Source organism: Chelonoidis abingdonii, chromosome 4 (genome assembly GCF_003597395.2).
Source record: "Chelonoidis abingdonii isolate Lonesome George chromosome 4, CheloAbing_2.0, whole genome shotgun sequence".
Classification (NCBI taxonomy): domain Eukaryota; kingdom Metazoa; phylum Chordata; order Testudines; family Testudinidae; genus Chelonoidis; species Chelonoidis abingdonii.
In genome coordinates, this window is record NC_133772.1 from 147,962,195 (window position 1) to 147,981,775 (window position 19,581).

General features: G+C 42.5%; 1 protein-coding gene across 1 annotated transcript in view; it reads right to left on the reverse strand.

Annotated features, from left to right (window-relative positions):
• Nucleotides 1-19,581, reverse strand: part of PRKCH (protein kinase C eta) — a 159,150-nt gene that overhangs the window by 74,944 nt on the left and 64,625 nt on the right. The window contains exons 3-9 of the mRNA XM_032789194.2: nt 13,008-13,158; nt 11,932-11,966; nt 10,568-10,656; nt 7,622-7,751; nt 6,078-6,205; nt 2,566-2,709; nt 1,551-1,724 (exon numbers count right to left, since the gene is read on the reverse strand). Coding sequence (XP_032645085.1) covers nt 1,551-1,724; nt 2,566-2,709; nt 6,078-6,205; nt 7,622-7,751; nt 10,568-10,656; nt 11,932-11,966; nt 13,008-13,158 — 851 coding nt within the window. The remainder of the gene's footprint in view (nt 1-1,550; nt 1,725-2,565; nt 2,710-6,077; nt 6,206-7,621; nt 7,752-10,567; nt 10,657-11,931; nt 11,967-13,007; nt 13,159-19,581) is intronic.

Here is a 19,581-nt window from a genome sequence, read left to right on the forward strand (position 1 = left end):
AATAGCCACAGGAACCCTAGGGAAGTGGTGGGGCTCCGGTGGCTATTTAAAGAGCCGGGGCAGTAGAAGCAACGGAAACCCCGGACTTTTTAAATAGCCCCCAGAGCCCCACAGCCCTACCCAGGGCTCCAGGAGTGGTGCTCTGGTGGCAATTTAAAAGGCCTGGGGCTCCAGCCCCTGCTGGGAGCCCCAGGCCTTTTAAATTGCCCCCTGGGGAAGCTGGGCCATCCCGGTACAGCGCACTGGCTTTTGCCGGTACACCGTACTGGGGCTTGGGCATGGGGTCCTCTTAGGGGCACGCTGATTCAGTGGAATTTGTTGAACTGGCCTAAATTCCAGCCCAGAGCCCTATGAATCCCGGCCGCGGCTGGCATTTAAAGAGCTCTGGGCTCCCCGCCGCCACGGGTAGCCCAGAGCCTTTTGAATCCCGCCCTGGGCCGCACAGTGAGCCTCCGCGGGCCGTATGCTGTGCAGGCCAGTTATAGGTGAAACTGCATTATATCGAACTTGCTTTACCACGTTATATCTGAATTCGTGTTATACCAGGTTGCGTTATATTGAGGAACAGGTGTACCTCAAACTCTAACAAAAATCTCTCCTCCATTACGTGGGAGTAGCTTCCCAGGGCTCCACCCCAAGCAGGTATGGTGCCTGAGCTCTCCGGCTGGCTGTTGCACCACTCAAATTAAACACAAACACCATCAATCAGGTTGCTGCCAGAGCGCACTCCTTCCCTGTTAGGGATTCACCAAGCAGCAGGGAAGCACATGTGATTAAAGGATAATTTCTTCTATGGCCCTCTGAGGGAAAAGGCAGGCTCCATGAGATGTCAGTAGAAGACAGATTAGTAATAGCTAGAAATGAGTTGAAGCAGTTTGAAAGAGCATCAGTACCTAAGGTACTTGGATCTCCATAGGAAGGATGATTTAGCTCATCCAGTGTACATCCACATGCTGGGAGATAGCTATTCTAAACTGGGCGGGCCCAATGTCTACTAAAGTCAATGGGATTCTTTCCATTGACTTCAGTTGGCTTTTGATCAGACCCCGCACTAGTTAGGAAGATGGACAAGAGCCAACAGGTTTTTCCCCAATCCAAAATCTAATTCTTTGAGGTTGCAGAGTTGTGCTGTAGTGGGGACAGCAAAGTGTCATTCAATGTTCTAACCAGGATCTCTAGGTCTGAGATCCCTCACTGACCAGTTCAGAGGATTGCGTAGAGAAGGGAGGCTCAGAGTATGTCTGGAGGTTGGCACTCATGCAGGCTCTGTGGCCAGGAAGGATGGCACAGCAGGTCTTCCCCATCATTGCAGTTTTGTTAAGCAACTGAGAACGAGGCAGGATTTTGCCAGGCAAATGGAGATGTTGATGCTAGAGGTGCAACTGGCTGGAACCTTTGCCCTGCCTTCAACTCCATGATGGCATGGAAAAACTGTGACTATGGCAGGTTTTGAGGGAACTGTCCGCTTATAGCGGGGGAGGAAAAATACTCAGGAAGGCTCCATGCTACCCAGCGCACGGGGAGCGATGTGGAAGCTGCGCCATACTCACAGGAGTCTGAAAGCAGTAGAAAAGCTGGGTGAGGAATGGGTGGCTCCTGGCCAGGGACAAGATGCGCTTCTCTGTCATGGTGCATTCCACATCGTCATCCTGGAGAATAACATCCTTCTTCAGCACCTTCACGGCATACAGCTGGTCGGTCTCTTTTATTTTGGCAAGCATCACCTAAACCAAAGCAAGAGAATGAACCGTATGGGCTAAATCCTGCTCTCTCCCACACAAGTATGGATTGGGCCCAGACTAGGAAGGGCTCTAGTCTGTGGAAGAAGCTTATTTGACCATCTCTGAGGGTGAGATTTACCTGTAATCAGTTTCTTAAGGTATTAGGCTTAGATTTGCGTGTTCTGTTTTATTTTGCTCAGTGACTTACTTTGTTCTGTCTGTTGTTACTTGAAACCACTTAATAAAATCACTTTTGTTTATTAATATACCCAGAGTAAGTGATTAATACCCGAGGGAGCAAACAGCTGTGCATATATCTCAGTGTTACAGAGGGCAGATTTATGAGTTTACTCTGTATAAGCTTTATACACAGTAAAAAGGACTTATTAGGGATTTGGATCCCATTGGGAACTGGGTGTCTGGGTACTGGAGAGGGAACCTGCTGAGCAGTTTTTGGTTAAAGTCTGCAGCTTTGGGGGCATGGACCAGACCCTGAGTCTGGGTTGCAGCAGGCTGGCGTGTCTGGCTGAACAAGGCAGGGTTCTGCAGTCCCAACCTGGCAGGAAAATGGGCTCAGAGATAAATTCAGCACTTCAGGTGACAGTCCCATGGGGGTCTCTGTGACCGAACCCGTCTCATAGTCTTGCTGCATACTATATGTATATTTACCCTGATATTCACGCATGCTGAGCTCCCATGCAGACCCCACTGATTTCCAGTCTTGTTTCTCCTGACAGGGATCTTATGTTTTATTTGTTTTGGGAAGCACCTCATGTACTTGGGAGCCATTAAAATAACAAACAACACCACTACTAATTCATGAAGAGCCAGTAATAAAACTCACCTTCCCAAAACTGCCCTTTCCCAACACTCGGATGAAGGTTAAATCTTTGATCCCGAATCTGCTTGCTGAACTTCCACTCACACTGTTGCCATCGTTTGAACTCTCTTTTCCCTGGCGCCTCAGCGTGGACCTTGAAACTAATTGCTGTGGAGGAAAATAACTGAGTTTGCCTAAAAATTGTATCTCCACAACAATACGCCAGAGTGTTTACTAACGATGTATCTGTCTGGGTACGTCTGCTGTGCTCAGCTGCATTGTATTGCAGCTGAAGTATGTTGGGCACAATATCACCTCAGGTGTCATGCGCAACTACCCACCACCATCCATAGCCACAAAGAAACACAAGAACTGGTGCTTGCTCTGTGTTCTACCTTGTAAAGTCACTTTCCTACACATAATGGGCAAGCCAGACCACTCTACTTTGGAAATGGGAGAGCTAAGTGAAAAAACCTGGGAATCTCCCATCTGAATTTATAGGGATATGAATAAATATGGCTACCTAATACCTCGCAGCATGAACAGTATCAGCGACATTTGGAATCCAAAAGATTTGTGTCTAGTCACTTCCTCTTCTCAGTCTCCCTTCCTGCTTACTAGCTACCTCTCTACCACTGGGCCGCTGGCTTCCTCCTTCAACACAAATTCCTTTGAAGCTTCCTCTTCCCTAACTACAGGGAAGATCCAATTTGATGGTGTCCCTTCACATTTTCAAGAATACTGCCAGTATCAATATCTTTCAACAGCTATTATTTTTGCAGTAGTTAGATCAAGTCAATATCCAGTACTCTCTGTTCATGGCTCTACGGATGTGGTTGAGTAGACAAGCCCCAAATACTTACAAAATATAGGAGACTCTTGCTCCTCCTCTACTCCCCTCTGCCCCCCGAACTTATTCACACACAGAGTTCTTGAGCTCCACCTTGTAACTGTTTCATAGTAAAGCAAAATTCACAGCTGCACAGTGAGACCTTTGACAAGGCCAATGTTACAGTAATTGAAAATTCAGCCAAGTTGAATGAAACAAAACCGTTTGGAACAGCTTCCCAAATCCCTAACAAATATAAGCTCCCAGCACATCCTGATAACTTAATCACATCCTTTACCTCACAATTAGGAAAGCCAACTACATACCAGGGCACAGATAGGTTGTATCTATATACTGTGCAGATTATGCAGAGGACGTACTAGTAGTGTCTGGTTATTCAGAGCACAGGCTGCTCCCACTGAAATCAATGGGTGCTTCAGGTGCTCTGTAAATCAGAGAATAAAAGGTTAACTCTATTACAGTTTGTGCTACAGACTGAAGGATGATGATGAGATGTTTGAAAATCTCTGTAGGCCTATTTTGCTATGAGCTTGATCCAAAGCCCACTGAAATCAATAGGGGCAAGATCCTCCACTTGTCCCACTGATAGGCTATGAAGATTTACATCATCTGAGGATCTGACCTGGGAATCTTTCCCTTGAATTCAGCGGGCTTTGGCTCAGGTCCTTTGTAGCCAGAGAATCAGCATCTTATTTGTTTGTCTTTTCCTCTACATCTCTTCCTTCTGCCTGTTCTCCTTCTTTCTTTCTTACCTTGGTTCTATATGAAGACAAAGTTGGTTTTATGACTTATGCCAATACACAAGCGTTAACTTCCTCTAGCTATATGTTGAAATTTGTCATGTCTGATTATTTATTTTGTCACTTTTTATTTTATCTTTTTATGTATTTTTTGAGAAATATTAGTAATCATAAAATTGAAACTACCCATTGTAAGTTGATATATTACCAAGGCCCTACTAGATCTTCCAGAAAAATTACCATGGAGATGAAATAGTTTAAGTAGAATACTGCTGAAAAACTTTAAAGCTGCTTTATTATCAAAAAAGACAAGTCACATCATGTTTGTCTTTCTTGCTCTTCTTGACGTAAACACATTTCTGATGCTATCATAATTTGGGGTCTTTGCAAGATCACACACTGTTAGCATCACTAAGGCCAATGTATGCATTCTTGGCTCATGGTGGATCAGAGGCAGTTTCTAAATCAGGGCTGAAAATCCTCAGAGCAACACAGGCCTGTGGGAAAACACTCTGCAGTTCTTTTTCATAAATCTTGTTTAATTTAACTATAGTCATTTTTCCAAATAACATCTCTCTTTGCTTGTTTAAAAAGGTGAATTTCCTCTTCTATTAAATCTCTCAATAGCCTTTTGACAGTTCTCGAGCTTTTGTGATATTGGAATTGGCATAATTTATAGTTGGGTTCCAAATAAATGAAAACATGTTATTGATTTTTGAAGCAGGTTCAGATCTTCTTGTATTTGTGTGGATAAGCGTGTCTAAAGCAACATAAAAAATTTCAATCCTGAACTCAGTTTGCTGGTTTTCATGGTCATACATGGTGGTCCGGTCTTCACCATGGCGTGTTTCCTCTTTCTGCTTCTTTTCTTCTTGAAATCTTGTCCAAGGCCCAGGTCCACTGCTACAGTATTTTTTCAATTTTCTGCATTTTATGGTCTTTGGAATTCATGTAGTATATTTGGGTTGTGCATAGCAGACGTGTTTCATCCAATAATTATATTGTTCCTTGGGCTTGGAGGCCCCCTTAAATGGGGGGAGGGCTCAGGGCAAACTCCCTCATTTGCCCTCCCCTCACCACCTTATTTTCATAAATATTTACAGACATTTTAACACTTTGTTACATTAAATTTTATAACATTAAACAGATTATAGAATACTTTAAAATACATAAATATACAGTGCACACTTGGGCCCTAATTCTGCAAACTCTTATGCACAATGAGACTAATCAAGTATTCAAAGTTAGGCATATGTGTACTGTCTGCAGGGCTGGGGCTGGAAAGTTCTCACCATTACATGACCTCTCGGCTGAAGGGACAGGGGCTGCTTGCCATATACTCCAATAAACAACATCTAGTTCTTATATAGCACTTTCCATCCATAAATGTCAAAGCACTGTACAAAAAAGGTGAGCACGATGACCTCCATTTTACAGATGGATAAATTGAGACAGAGGGAGGTGCAGCGACTTGCCCAAGATAAGCCGGAAAAGCAGTAGCAGAGCTGGGAATAGAACCCAGGTTTCCTGAGTCCCTGTGTAGTGCTCTATTCACTAGGCAACATTGTCTCTCTATTTGCCAGTGGACATGTCACTGAATAACATTGCCCTTTAAACTAGATTTGGGGCTGGATTCTCCTCTCACTTGCACCACTCAGGCACAGTTCAATGGAGTTTCACTGCTGTAAGTGTGAGAGGAAAATCAGGCCACGGATTTTGCCACATTTCACATTGATCTAACAAGAAGAAACACACATGGAAGCCTCTGCAATATAAGCTGGAAAATGTATGTTCAGTTTCCAAGATCAGGTGTTTGCTGAATGTCACAGAATGAAAGCCAATTAGTCCAGTGCACCCCACAATGTCCTTCATTCTAACCAACTTCTCTTGTGCTTGTACAAATGACACAGCTGTGAACTCTGATAAAGAAAAGAAAAAGGTCTCACCGAATTTGGAGAAATATTTCCTGGCTGCAGGCCCATGCATGCCAAGGTTTTGGCCAGTTCTGCTGCATTCACCCCACAGTTGGGTGCCACATTGGCTTGGCACCTAATATGTACATTCATTTTACACACTGCGGGGGTGAAAAATAAAATCAAATGAACAATTGAAACAACGCTGAGAGAAAGGCTCAGAATGTTATTGCTGAAAAATAACATGGACTAAAGGATTTCTGAAAATCTACATCATTGCCCTGATCCTGTGCTACTGAAGCCAAGGAGACTTTTGCCAAAGGGACTTGCAATGGAGGCATGATCGGAGCTCCTATGAGAGAACAAGGCTATGAACAAAAGTGACAGTACACCAAACTACCCAGTATGATGCAACATGGTCAGATGTCCATTTGTGTATATGTATGAGCCTGGTGGATACAAGGGGTACATACGCTACTCTGCAGCTATGTCCACAGGCACAAATTAGCTCCAGGATGCCATGGACCTTAGTGACACACTTCAACAGTGGCTGACATAAAGGCTGGGTGAATAACTGATGCTTCAAACGGAAAATTTTAACCACATTAACATTTCTAAATGAAGTCATTTCAAATAAACAAAAATCCAAGTGTTTTGCTTCTAAAATGTTGAAACTGAATTATTTTATTTTTTTATTTTTTAAGGTTTATTTCAACCAAAACTATTCCGCTAATTTGAGATAAAATTGCAAAATGTTTTGGTCAATTTGAATCTGCTTTTTTTGGCAAAAATAAATAAATAAATAATTGTCCAAAATTTTTTGCCCAACTCTAGTTTACAACTACACCTCTACTCCTATATAACGCGACCCGATATAACATGAATTCGGATATAACGCGGTAAAGCAGCGCTCCAGGGGAGGGGGGGCGCTGTGCACTCTGGTGGATCAAAGCAAGTTCGATATAATGCGGTTTCACCTATAATGCAGTAAGATTTTTTGGCTCCCGAGCACAGCATTATATCGGGGTAGAGGTGTATCTAGTTTCACATCTATATCATTCAACATAAAATTAAACTCACACAGACAAAGAACACTGGGGGGAGGTGAAGGCAAATGGAGATAAAGCATTTGTTACTTAAATGGCTTGACAATAACCATCATCAAACAAAAACTAAATGCCAGAAAAGCTTTTGCAGTCAATTAATTGTGTGACAAAGAGCCATGTTAATCAACAAATACTGATGACTTTTCCCCTGTTAATGTTTTTTTCTTCTACTTTGTTAGTATTCACTGCTGAAGCAACGGCTCTCAGGTAAATAGCAAGAGTAATGCTGGAAGTAGCAATATCCATGAGTTATTTTCAGCTATGTGATTGAAAGAAAATTGAATCCACTCTGCAGCCTGGGAAAACAGAGCTATACATGACTTTTATATCTACGGACTAGAAAGGAATGTAATATTCTTTCAACAGCTTACGCTAGAAAATATAGGAAATTATCCCCTCAGCTCTTTGATTTTCCACACATCCATAGACATTTTCCTAAGAAAGCCTGAAGAAAGAATCAGGCTTGCTTACTTTTACATTGCAGTCCTTGTCGCATTATCCCCCACAGCAAAGAACCACAATGATCGCAGAAGGTTGGTACTTTGTAGTTGTGGATTCTAAACTTGTGGGGAATGTTGATTCCAAATCTTTGTTCAGAAACCTGAGAAGGAAACAAAAAGAAACACAGGGTAGAAAAATCAGTACATATATAGAGATAATTTTATTAATAAAAAGTACATTAATGTAAGAGCGGGGGTGGAGTGGAGAAGGGGGTTGGACTAGATGACCTCCTGAGGTCTCTTCCAACCCTAATCTTCTATGATTAAGAAGAACTGCAGAATTATTTTTAAAAATCCAGTTCTGAAAGTGTCATCTCTGCTCTCCACTGCATTGTAATTTACCGAATGGTAATGCTGCAATGCATTGACTGAGCTCTAATCAGCAATCAACCTGCTCTGGCAGATTTTCTGACATGCTCTGAAAGTAGAACAAAGTAGATTTTACAAAGGATTCATTAGCTAATTTCACATTCTTACAATGAACTTGGAATTATTAAAACTAGATGGGACATATATTAGCTTCATCACAAACCTATATTAGCTTCATCACAAACTTAACTATGAAACCATTTAAGTACTGAATACAAATTATTGCTAACTATAGGAGTTTGTTACTAACTAATCAGCATTAAAAATGTTTAATTTATGTGTCACATGCAAAAATACAATTCTTTAAAAATGATGAATCTCTCTATCATTTTTAGTACACGGCATCAGTTTTCCCAGGCCTTCCAAAATTCCTCACTCTTTTTTCCCCACTTCTTATCAATGTTTATTTCCATTTTGGATTTATCTCCACTTCTCCTCCCCTTCCCCACATCTGGGGTTATTCCTCTTTTCCATTGTGAACTATTTAGATCACAAATGCAGAATCAGAAAACTTTAGAAAATGTTACACATGTTGAACAAATGGATCCTATTTTATTTTGTGCCTTAACATTTTGGTCCTGGCAGATTGTAAGGTGAATCCATATCTTAATTAAAAATATAGGTGCTAATGGAACAATAGGTTTCAAGTCAATTATACCTCTCTCTCTTTTTTTTTTTTTTTAAGAGCTTAGATCTTTTTTCGTTGAAGTAATTAATTGCCATCTTGAGAGAGTTGGTATTTGACTGACATTTTAGGATTGGTGAGGAGTCATTTTAAAGTTTAGCTCAACAGTTCTGGTAAGAAATAGTGAGCAATGGCATCTGTTCACATGTTCTGGAAAAAACATTATTGGTTACATTACACCTTTTGTGGTGTAGATTGACCCCATGACTGGTAATATTCCTCATGGATCTTGGTCCTGGATGGATACTATAGAAACACAGGACATAGGATGAGAAGAGATCATCTGGGTCAGAATCCAGTCGCCTGCTGTCGCAGGCAACCCTGTCATATAATCCCATTCATAAATTTATCAAGCTCCACCTTAAAATTAGATTGTTTGTCTTCACTATTCCGATTCAGAAGATTGTTCCAGAGCCTCCCTCCTCTGATGGTTTGGAATCTTTTTCTAGTTTCCAGCCTAACTTTACTCATGGACAGTTTATACTCATTTGTTCTCGTCCCAACATTATCTTTTAGGTGAAACAGCTCTTCTCCCTCCCTGGTGTTTACGCCCTGGTGTATTTATAAAGTGCAGTCATATCCCTTCTCAGACTTTGCATTGCTAGGTTAAACACATCAAGCTATTTTATGCTTCTCTTTTAAGAAAGATGGGGTCTATATTCCCCTGATTATCCTAGCAGCCCTTCTCTGAACTTCTTCTGGTTTTATCATGGACTAAATCAGTGGTGAGGGCCGGTGCATGGCCTAGTGGGTAGCGCTGAAGCTCTGCCTAGTGGTTGGAGCCAGGAACAGGAAGCAGGAGTCAGAGCCAGGAGCCGAACAAGGGCACAGGCCTGGCAGACTGGAACTGGACAGGAACAAGGCATGAAAAGGTATGGAGCGAGGCTGGAAACAAGCAGGTGATCACAGCTGTTGGTGTGAATGTTCAGCAGCATGCAACCTGCTGCTGAGCTTAAATGCAGACCTGTAGGCTTCCTGCAGCCAATTGGGGGGGAGGGGGGAGAAAGGCAGCCAAACAGGCAATGCTGCCTCAACCCAACTAGGTTCATGAACCAGCCTGAGAGATGAGCCGGCTAACACCAGGCTCAGCTGAGGGAAATCAGGCCCAGGGTTCTTGACAGTTTTGAATTAATCCTTCTCGGACATGGGTAACCAGAATTGTACCTAGTCTTCCAAATGAAGTCTTACCAGCGCTTTGTACAATGGCAGAAATACCTCCCAATTTCTAGGGGAAATACCTCACTCAATACATCCTAAATATTATCAAGCTCTAGGAATGAGCCATAAAAGTCACCAAACAGTCACATCTTACCTAAAAGTGTGCCAAACAGAGCAAAAAATATGGAAGAAGGAAGAATTAATAAAAATAATAAAAGATCAAGAGGTGATTTGATTATGGTGTACAAGTACTTTCTTTGAGGGGAGGGGGGAAACAGCTACTAAGGGGCTCTTTAATCATGCAAAGAGAGATGTAACAAGGAGTCCAAGCCAGAGGAACTCAAACTAGAAATAAGACAATTATTTAAAAGTGAGGGTGACTAATCATTGGAACAAACTGCCAAGGGGAGTGGTAGATTCTTCAGCTCTGGAAGTCTTCATATCAAGACAGAATGCAAACAAAATAGGCTTTAGTTAAACACAAATTATTGGGCTCAATATAGGATGAAATTCTATGGCATCTGTTATGCAGCAGGTTATACCATATAATCTAAATGGTCACTTCTGGCCTTAAAATCTATGAATCTGTGAATGGAGAGAAGAAGCCAAAGAAGAATAAATTCCATTATTTTGCAACCACTACCACCCACACAAACCTGAAGATTCAGGAAGTCCTAAGATCCAACTAACCAATTGTGACTTTACCTTGGTGTCTGTCTTGTTAATATTGTTTTGGCATGTGCAGGCTGTAACAATTAGATGATGGCAACGCTTGTGTACAACACAGGTGCATACTAGGAAACAAAAGAAGCATATTGAATCTTATAAAAAAAGACTAAAAACATATCAAACAATAAACTGGGCTCTGCTAGATTCCATTTAAATCAGCAGCAGATAATGGAATGATAGGAGAAATGTACATACTGGCTGAGATTTTCAAAGCCACCTAAAGGATTTGGATATCTAGTTTCCATTAATTTTAACAGAAATTGGATGCCCATATCCTCTAAGAAGCTTTGAAAATCTCAGCCTATATAAATATTGGGAGATACATGCAGAAATGTCAGTGCAATCCAAACATGACTAAGAATGAACTAAATCAATATGATCACCGAAATCTTCCAATGAAGACTATTACAGGTGATGCAAACAAAGGCCATAGAGGACATTGCTTTGATAAATTTAAGAGCTCAGACACAGTCCAAGAAGTGTCACAGACCTCAGACACAGTGCCTCCAAGAAGGGATATTTGTGAGGCCAAATGTAACTCGCTGATGAGTGTGTGTCTAGAGATCCCCCAGCATCTTACACTAGCTTGCACTCACAAGGGCCTATCAGTATGTGAACCCTTTTTTTTTTTTTTGTTGAGCTTAGGCAGGAGACATTTGGTTGATCTGCAGTTCGGGTCCACGTAAACACACTGGTGTCCCAGCACACCTCGTAAGAGCCAAGCTTCATTATTAGACTTACTGAAAAACCATTCCTGCAGGAACTTAGTCATACTGCATAGCACTCTAGTGCAAAGGCACAGGGAAAGGAGAGGCCAAGACAAACCGATGAGAATTCATTAAACATAAAAAAATACTGTAAGAATCAATTCAGCATATTACTTGGCAATAGGCAAAAATAGTTGGTCAAACCACAGAGTTTCCCTTTGAAATAATTTCTCTAATGTCAATTGGTTTTAATTGCATCGTTAAAGGAATTATTGAAGGGAAAAGCCATCCATCCAGGAGCCTACAGACTGCATGCCTAATGAAGGCTGGGCACTATGTTGAGATGACACAGGTCCCAAACTGATAATGAGCTACAAGGAGCTCCACTGACTTCAGTGGGGCTCAATGAAGTGGCGGGAGTTCATCTCCATGGAGCACAGGATTGGGGCCATAGCATGAGGATGCTCCTGCGTGCGTATGTATGAGCATGCTCTCATGCAGACAGCCTGCAAGCTGCTAATTCACACCTTCCTGGTTGGCTCAAAAGTGCACACAGCATGGCCCTGCTGGAAGGAGATGCAGCTCAGTGTTGGAATATTCTATAATATACGGAATATGGATATAATACTTTACCTTGGCACTGGTATCCCTGTTTACCAAATACTCCCCTGTTCAAAACAAAACACAGAACATGATTCACAATCATAAACCAAAACAGTTTGACAGTTGTTTCATGAGGGCAGAATTGAAATAGAGCCCAAGTATTCTGATTTCCAAAGCAAACAGCCAGTGGTGACAAGAAGACAGTGCACTGGCTGTGATTCAGTGCATGTAACAAAGGGACAAGGAAGGCTTCGGCTCACAGGGTAGGCTATCAAAATGCATCTTTCTTTCCACATTAATCTCTCTCTGTATTTTCTTAGATCCTTCTACATTACTCTAAACAAAACAATTATTAGATGGACCAGATTACACGAGTTCCATAATTACCTCTGAAGGCCTTGTGTTCCACATGGAACAGAGACACATAACAGAGTGGGAGATAATTACCTCTCCCTCTGCTCATGCTCCTCTCAACCATTTCAGTTTAATGGCTTATTACCCCCTACTCTTTCTACCCATTTTAGCTCCACATCTATTAACCTGCTCTTTATGCCTTGAATGGTTTTTGTTTCCTCATCCATCCAGCTCTCTCTCGCTCCTCCTTCAAACCCACTTCTGCAAACAGCCATTCCTGCTTTCTTCTCACCATCAGTAATTCCCACAGCATCAACTGAACTGCCGTGCAGGGTCTTGTATAACCATTAGTCTTTCGTAACTCAGGCTGTAAGCTCTGCTCCTTAATCAACATTTGTAAAGCACCATGTAACTAATTCAATATTGATTGCTGCATGGGGGCATACCTGCTAGAGGGAGTGTAAAGGTACGGTTATGGGCTTGTCTACATGGTCACTTAGCACATGGTAAGCTGGGGTATAAACCTACAATGCACTAGCTTGTTGTATACTAATTCACAGCATGGACCCTGCACTAAAAGTTCCGTAGTGCACTTTGACCTACTGCTGCAGTAGTGGGGTTCACATGGAGACTTAGTGTGCAGTAGACTAGTGAGCTGTACAATCACAACCTAGGCTGACGTGCACTCTCCATGTGCACAAACCCTCAGCAGAAGGAAAGGCCCAGGTTGTTGGTTTTTAAGTCATTCTTACCAGATAAACTCCTTGCAGTGGGAGCAGTATGTTGGTTGTCGCAAATATGTAGCCATAAATTTGTGCCCGTTGACTTGATGTACTCTTCTTCGCATAGCCCTCTGGCGTTTCCGAGTAAAATTTTTAAAAATTCTCTCTCTCTGGAGGATCCCTATACAGAAAAAAATACAACATAAAAATGAATTTATGATTATCTATAGAACAGGAGAATAATTATTATTTTGTATAATGCTTTGGATCCATATATCTCAGAGTGCTTTACAAGGTTATCAATCATTATAACCCCAATTTAAAGACAGGGAAACTGCAGAGAGAGAAATTATTTGTGCCAGGGCACAGAACAAGACAATGGCAAAGAGAGGAACTGAACCCACATCCCCGGAGTCCCAGTCCAGCATCCTATCCAGTGGATTATAAAATTGTCACTTGCTCACGAATGCTATTTAAGTCACCTTTGGTACTCTCATGCTACAACTAAGCATCACCCTCTGGGGGATTTTTTCCTTTAAAGTATTTTTAGGAGTAAAGGCCTATATTTTTAGAAGTGATCAGTGGTTTTAGCAGGCTCAACTTTTTGGTGCCTGCCTTGCAGCCTCTTAAAGGAGCCTGGTTTATCAGAGGCTTGGCATTTAGCACTTTCTGAAAATAAGACCCTTTTAAATTATCTCAGACCTGGTCTACACTACGATTTTAGGTCGAATTTAGCAGTGTTACCGCAATTTAAGCCTGGACCGTCCACACCAAGAAGCCCTTTTTTTCGACTTAAAGGGCTCTTTAAATTGATTTCTTTACTCCACCTCCGAGGAGGGGATTAGCGCCGAAATTGGGCTTGCTGGGTCGAATTTGGGGTAATGTGGACACAATTCAATGGTATTGGCCTCCGGGACCTATCCCAGAGTGCTCCATTGTGACCGCTCTGGACAGCGCTCTCAACTCAGATGCACTAACAGGAAAAGGCCCGCAAACTTTTGAATTTCATTTCCTGTTTGGCCAGCGTGGCGAGCGGATCAGCACAGGTGACCCTGCAGAGCTCATCAGCATGATGTGCACATATGTCCATGTCTATGTCCTCATCACTCTCGTCACCACACTGCTGTTGCCTCCTCGCCTGGTTTTGCTTTTGCAGCTTCTGGTTCTGCACTGAAAAAAGGCGCGAAACAATTGCCTGCCGTTGCCCTGATGGAGGGAGGGGCGACTGACGACATGGTTTACAGGGAATTAAAATCAACAAAAGGGGTGGCTTTGCATTAAGGAGAAACACAAACAACTGTCCCACAGAATGGCCCCCTCAAGGATTGAGCTCAAAACCCTGGGTTTAGCAGGCCTTTGACTTCATAGACTCATAGGTCAGAAGGGACCAATATGATCATCTAGTCTGACCTCCTGCACAAGGCAGGCCACAAAACCCTACCCATACACATTTATAACAACCCCTAACCATGACTGAGTTATTGAAATCCTCAAAATTGTGATTTGAAGACCTCAAGCTGCAGAGAATCCCAGCAAGCGACCATGCCAGCTCAGAGGGGAAAATCCAGGGCCTTTGCCCATCGTCTGGAGGAATTCGACCGCAAAATATGGGATCAGCTACCCTGGCATGTGGGCAAGACTCCCAGTTAGAAACCCAAGAAGATTCGTGCAGAACCAGTAAGCTCACGTTGCACCCTCTCCCATCCATCAATATCCTCAAAGACATTGAGCAGACTTATATGCCGTAATCAAGATCAATTGCCAAATTAACTATCATCATAACTCCTCCAATACTTATCAGCTTAATTACAAAGCCAGATAAGTCTTTTGCCAATTCCTCGGAAGGCTGTTAGCAATTCATCCTAATGGTACGAAATTGTCTATATTCAAGTTAAATCTTCTAATATCGTTCTGTACCATTGTCCTCGTGCTACATGTAGTTATTAAACTTAAATAATTACTTCACTCCTAACGTTAATCCTGATATATTATATAGAGAGCAATCCCGAGCCTTTTTTTGGCAGGGTCAACAAGCTCTTGAGTCTCCTTTAATAAGGCAGATTTTCATTCTCGATCATCCTAGTAGCTTCTGAACTCTGTTGTATTGAATTCATCTTCTTAACTGGGACACGAATCGCCACAATATTCAGGTGGGGTCTCACCAGCGGTATATACACGTCAAAACAAAAAAAAACTAAAACTCTTCTCTTGTGGACATAGATCAGCTGAATGCTCTAACGCATTTGCTTTTTTACAGCAGTATCATTGGGTCATAGTCATCCCTGCTATAATTACCCCAAATCAAAACACGCGCAATACCCGCAGGTTTCTCTCCTCGTCACTTCCATGATGCGGCCCAATTATCTAAAATCCTTATGATTATCCTAGTGCATGACTTGACTTTCACTATTATATTTATCCTATTCACTATACTCCAGTTTAACAGGTGGCCAGATCTTCCTGATAGTAAAACGGTCCTCTCCGTGTTAGAATACCAGCTTCGTGTCATCTGCAACACTTTAATTCGCAATTCGCTCTTTTGCAAGGTCAGTAACAAAAAGTTATAAGATAGTCCCAAAGGATCTTGAGGACTCACTATAACCTCTTCCAGCTGACATTCATCCTTCGTCCGACAGCTGGAGTTCCCTTAAGTTCTTATCACCTTAACAACTTTCATATTCATCCCATCTTTTCCCAATTTAATAACATTCACATGCGGAACCGTGTCAAACGCTTAGCTGAAATCGAGGTAAATTAGATCTACGCATTCCTTATATAGTACTCGTCACTTCTCAAAGAAGGAGATCAGAGTGGTTTGCGCAGATCTACTTTAGTAAATCTATGTTGCAATTCGTCCCAATACATTAGGACCAATGTCCTTAACTACTTTTCTCCTTAAATTTTCCAAGACCGTTACACACTACCAGAGTCAAGCTAACAGCGCTATAAATTTCCCGGACACTTTTATTCCTCTTCTTAAAATAGGAACTACGTTAGCAATTCTTCCAGATCGGTACGGTTACAACCCCGAGGTTACCGATGCCTTCAAAAATTCTCAGGCATAATGGCTCGCAATTTCAACACGCCAGTGTCCTTTAATATCTCGGGATGAGAGATTGGTCGGGCACTCCGATTTGTCCATTAAGTGTTCACAAGTTTGGCCTCTACCTCAGATGCAGGTAATATCCACCTCCATAATCACATTCCCGTTACATCCCTCATCATCCCTAACTCTCACTAGTACTTATATAAGAGAGGTCCGCAAAGTACTTATTGATTTGGCCATGCTAGGTATCCTTACCTCGTTCCATCTCAGTGTCTAGTGCCCACTTCATTCTTTCTTGTTCTTTCTTATCTAATGTGGCTGTAGACTTTTACTATTGGTTTTGATTCCCTTTGCAAGGAGTCCAGTTCTACGCGGCTTTTGCCCTTCCGTCACTGTTATCCCTACAATGTTCTTGACCTCACTAAGCTACGCTTCCTTGCTAATCCGCTATTCTTCCACTCCCTGTAATTTGCTGCTTTTTTCCTTAACCTCTCTGAGTTGCTTGTCATCCAGTTTGGCCTACAACTCCCGCCCATGGTTTTTTTCCCCTTTCTTGGGATGCAGGCTTCCGACAGTATTCGCAGGCTGCGGTACTTAAGCGTAATTCCAGGCCTCCTCGCAATTTAAATCACAAGTTCCTCCGTCCAATCCACTTCCAACTAAATTATCTTCACTCTTTAAATTAGCATCGAGAAGTTCGAAACCGCTAATCCCGAATCTACGTTTGTTTATCCTTCCATCTAATTTGAATTGATCAGCTCATTGATCACCGAAGACAAGGTTGTCTACCCCATTCTTTCTAGCGAGTCTCATGCTCACAAAAGCCAATTAAATTGGACCCTCTCCGTAGGTACTTCAACTACTTGATGAAGAAATCCATCCGCTATCACATCCAGAAAAATCTGACCCCTATTATTCTTGCAAGCACTCGTCCGGGTCAATTTCTTGTTTTGATCCACTCCATATATATCTTTTACATCTTAGGCTGGCAGCAGACGGTGCAGTTCGACTGCCAGCCATCATCATCTCCTGGGTGCTCAGCAGAAGATTCTGCATTACGATTGCTAGCCATCATCATCTCCTGGCTGCTCGCCAGTAGACAGTGCAGTACGACTACTAGCCATCGTCATCTCCTGGGTGCTCGGCAGAAAATGGGAATGACCTGGCTGAGTCATTCCCATGTCTGCCCAAGAGTCTCTGACCGACCTCACCGAGGTCGGCTAAAAGAGCACCCAGGAGTACAATGACGATGGCTACCAATCGTAACGCACCGTCTGCTGCCAAAAGGCAATGAGCTGCTGCTGTGTAGCCATGCAGTCCCACATCTGCCAGCACCCAGGAGACATACAGTGATGGTGAGCTGAGCGGGCTCCATGCTTGCCGTGGTATGGCATCTGCTCAGGTAACCCAGGAAAAAAAGACGCGAAACCATTGTCTGCTGTTGCTTTCACGGAGGGAGGGAGGGAGATGGGGGCCTGACGACATGTATCCAGAACCACCCGTGACACTGTTTTTGCCCCATCAGGCATTGGGATCTCAACCCAGAATTCCAATGGGCAGCGGAGACTGCGAGAACTGTGGGATAGTTACCCACAGCTACCCACAGTTCAATGCTCGGGAAGTCGATGCTAGCCTTGGTACTCTAGACGCAGTCTGCCAACTTAATGCACCTAGAGCACCCTAGAGACTGTATAAAAACGATTTCTAAAAAACAACTTCTATAAATTCAACCTAATTTCGTAGTGTAGACATACCCTCAGTGTGTGCACACAAACTAAATTACCCCAAATAACTAGTCAGTTTAAAAAAAAAATTAGGACTAATTTAGCCATACAAAAATATCTTCCTGCAAAGTTAAAGTTATGCAAAACATGCACTAAGTCATTTCTAAAGCACAGAACTACTGTCTCTATCAATAAAGCCATTCACACATATTAATGGATATCTAACATAAAACCATAGTGATCTTCCACTTTCCTGTATACAGAGCATTTTTCCATCTAGAACAACCCCAGTACTGACCAGGTTTGACCTTGCTTAGCTTCTCAGATCAAAGGCACTAGACATTTGCATCAGATAAAAGACATGAATATTGCAGTGAACCAGGCCAGTGTAGGTATACTGCTGCCCTCTACTGGATGGAATCAGAGCTGATCAACTGTGTATCGCATGACATTTACAGTAGAATGCTAATGGAGAGTCTCCTCTAGTGAAAGTGCTCAGGGCCCAGGCCTTGGGATAGGAGATTAAAGGTTCTATTCAAGTTGATACCAGGAAGTTCTGTATGCCATGATGTTCAGCATAGTCACAACTCAAGAGACTGTAGAGTTGCAGACTCTTTCTCTGATTAGCTTATCATCAACACCACTTCCCCAATCATATCGGAAAGTGTAGCTCAGGGATCGGCAACCTTTCAGAAGCGGTCTTCATATATTCACTCTAATTTAAGGTTATAACGTTTTTAGAATGTCTCTTTCTATAAGTCTCAGAGTTGCAGCCGAGTTAGTCTGTATCCGCAAAAAGAACAGGAGTACTTGTGGCACCTTAGAGAGTAACAAATTTATCTGAGCATAAACTTTCGTGGGCTACAGCATCCGATGAAGTGGGCTGTAGCCCACGAAAGCTTATGCTCAGATAAATTTGTTACTCTCTAAGGTGCCACAAGTACTCCTGTTCTTTTTTCTATAAATCTATAATATATAATTAAACTATTGTTGTATGTAAAGTAAATAAGGTTTTTAAAATGTTTAAGAAGTGTCATTTAAAATTAAAATAAAATGCAGAGCCCCCCCGGACCAGTGGCCAGGACCTGGGCAGTGTGAGTGCCACTGAAAATCAGCTTGCATGCTGCCTTTGGCACATGTGCCATAGGTTGCCTGCCCCTGGTGTAGCTATTAGTCCCAGAGGTGACACGTGGGGGTAGGGCATGGGGGGTCACATGCCTCTTCTCCTCCACCCCCCAATTTGCTGCTTGATTTATATTGGACATGCTCAGTAACACCTGCTGAAGCCGCTGCCCTCACTCTGCCCCCCTCCCACTATCGGCAAGTATGGGTCATCTCTGGCTACTACTGTAATAACCACCACATTTACCTCCTAAGAATGGCCTGACAGAATGTACCCAGGTCCACACCCTTACACGCTACTGTTATAATCTTTGTACAAGGTATATCTTGTAAGGTATCATTCAAAAATTCATAATTTGCTGGTCAATACTGTCCTGATAAAGTGTGTGTGGCAACACTGTATGTGAAGTTATAAGATTTTCCCATATGATGTTATTAACACATTTCAAACATGTGGCAAACTGGTCTGCCTGCACGTAAGCAGTAAACACAGTCATCAAGCAGGGAGGGAGACAAAGGAAGTTCAAACTGGTGGCAAAACCAGCAGGAAACATCCTTACATATAGATAGTCTGTCTCCTAAATCTCAGCTAGAAATGTTTTCCAAGTGGGGGACTGACACTGTTAAAAGGAGGAACAAACACCCCAAGGTATCCTATCCTCTCTCTCTCTCAACCCCTTCCTCCATCAATTCACTGCTTGAGAAGGGACAA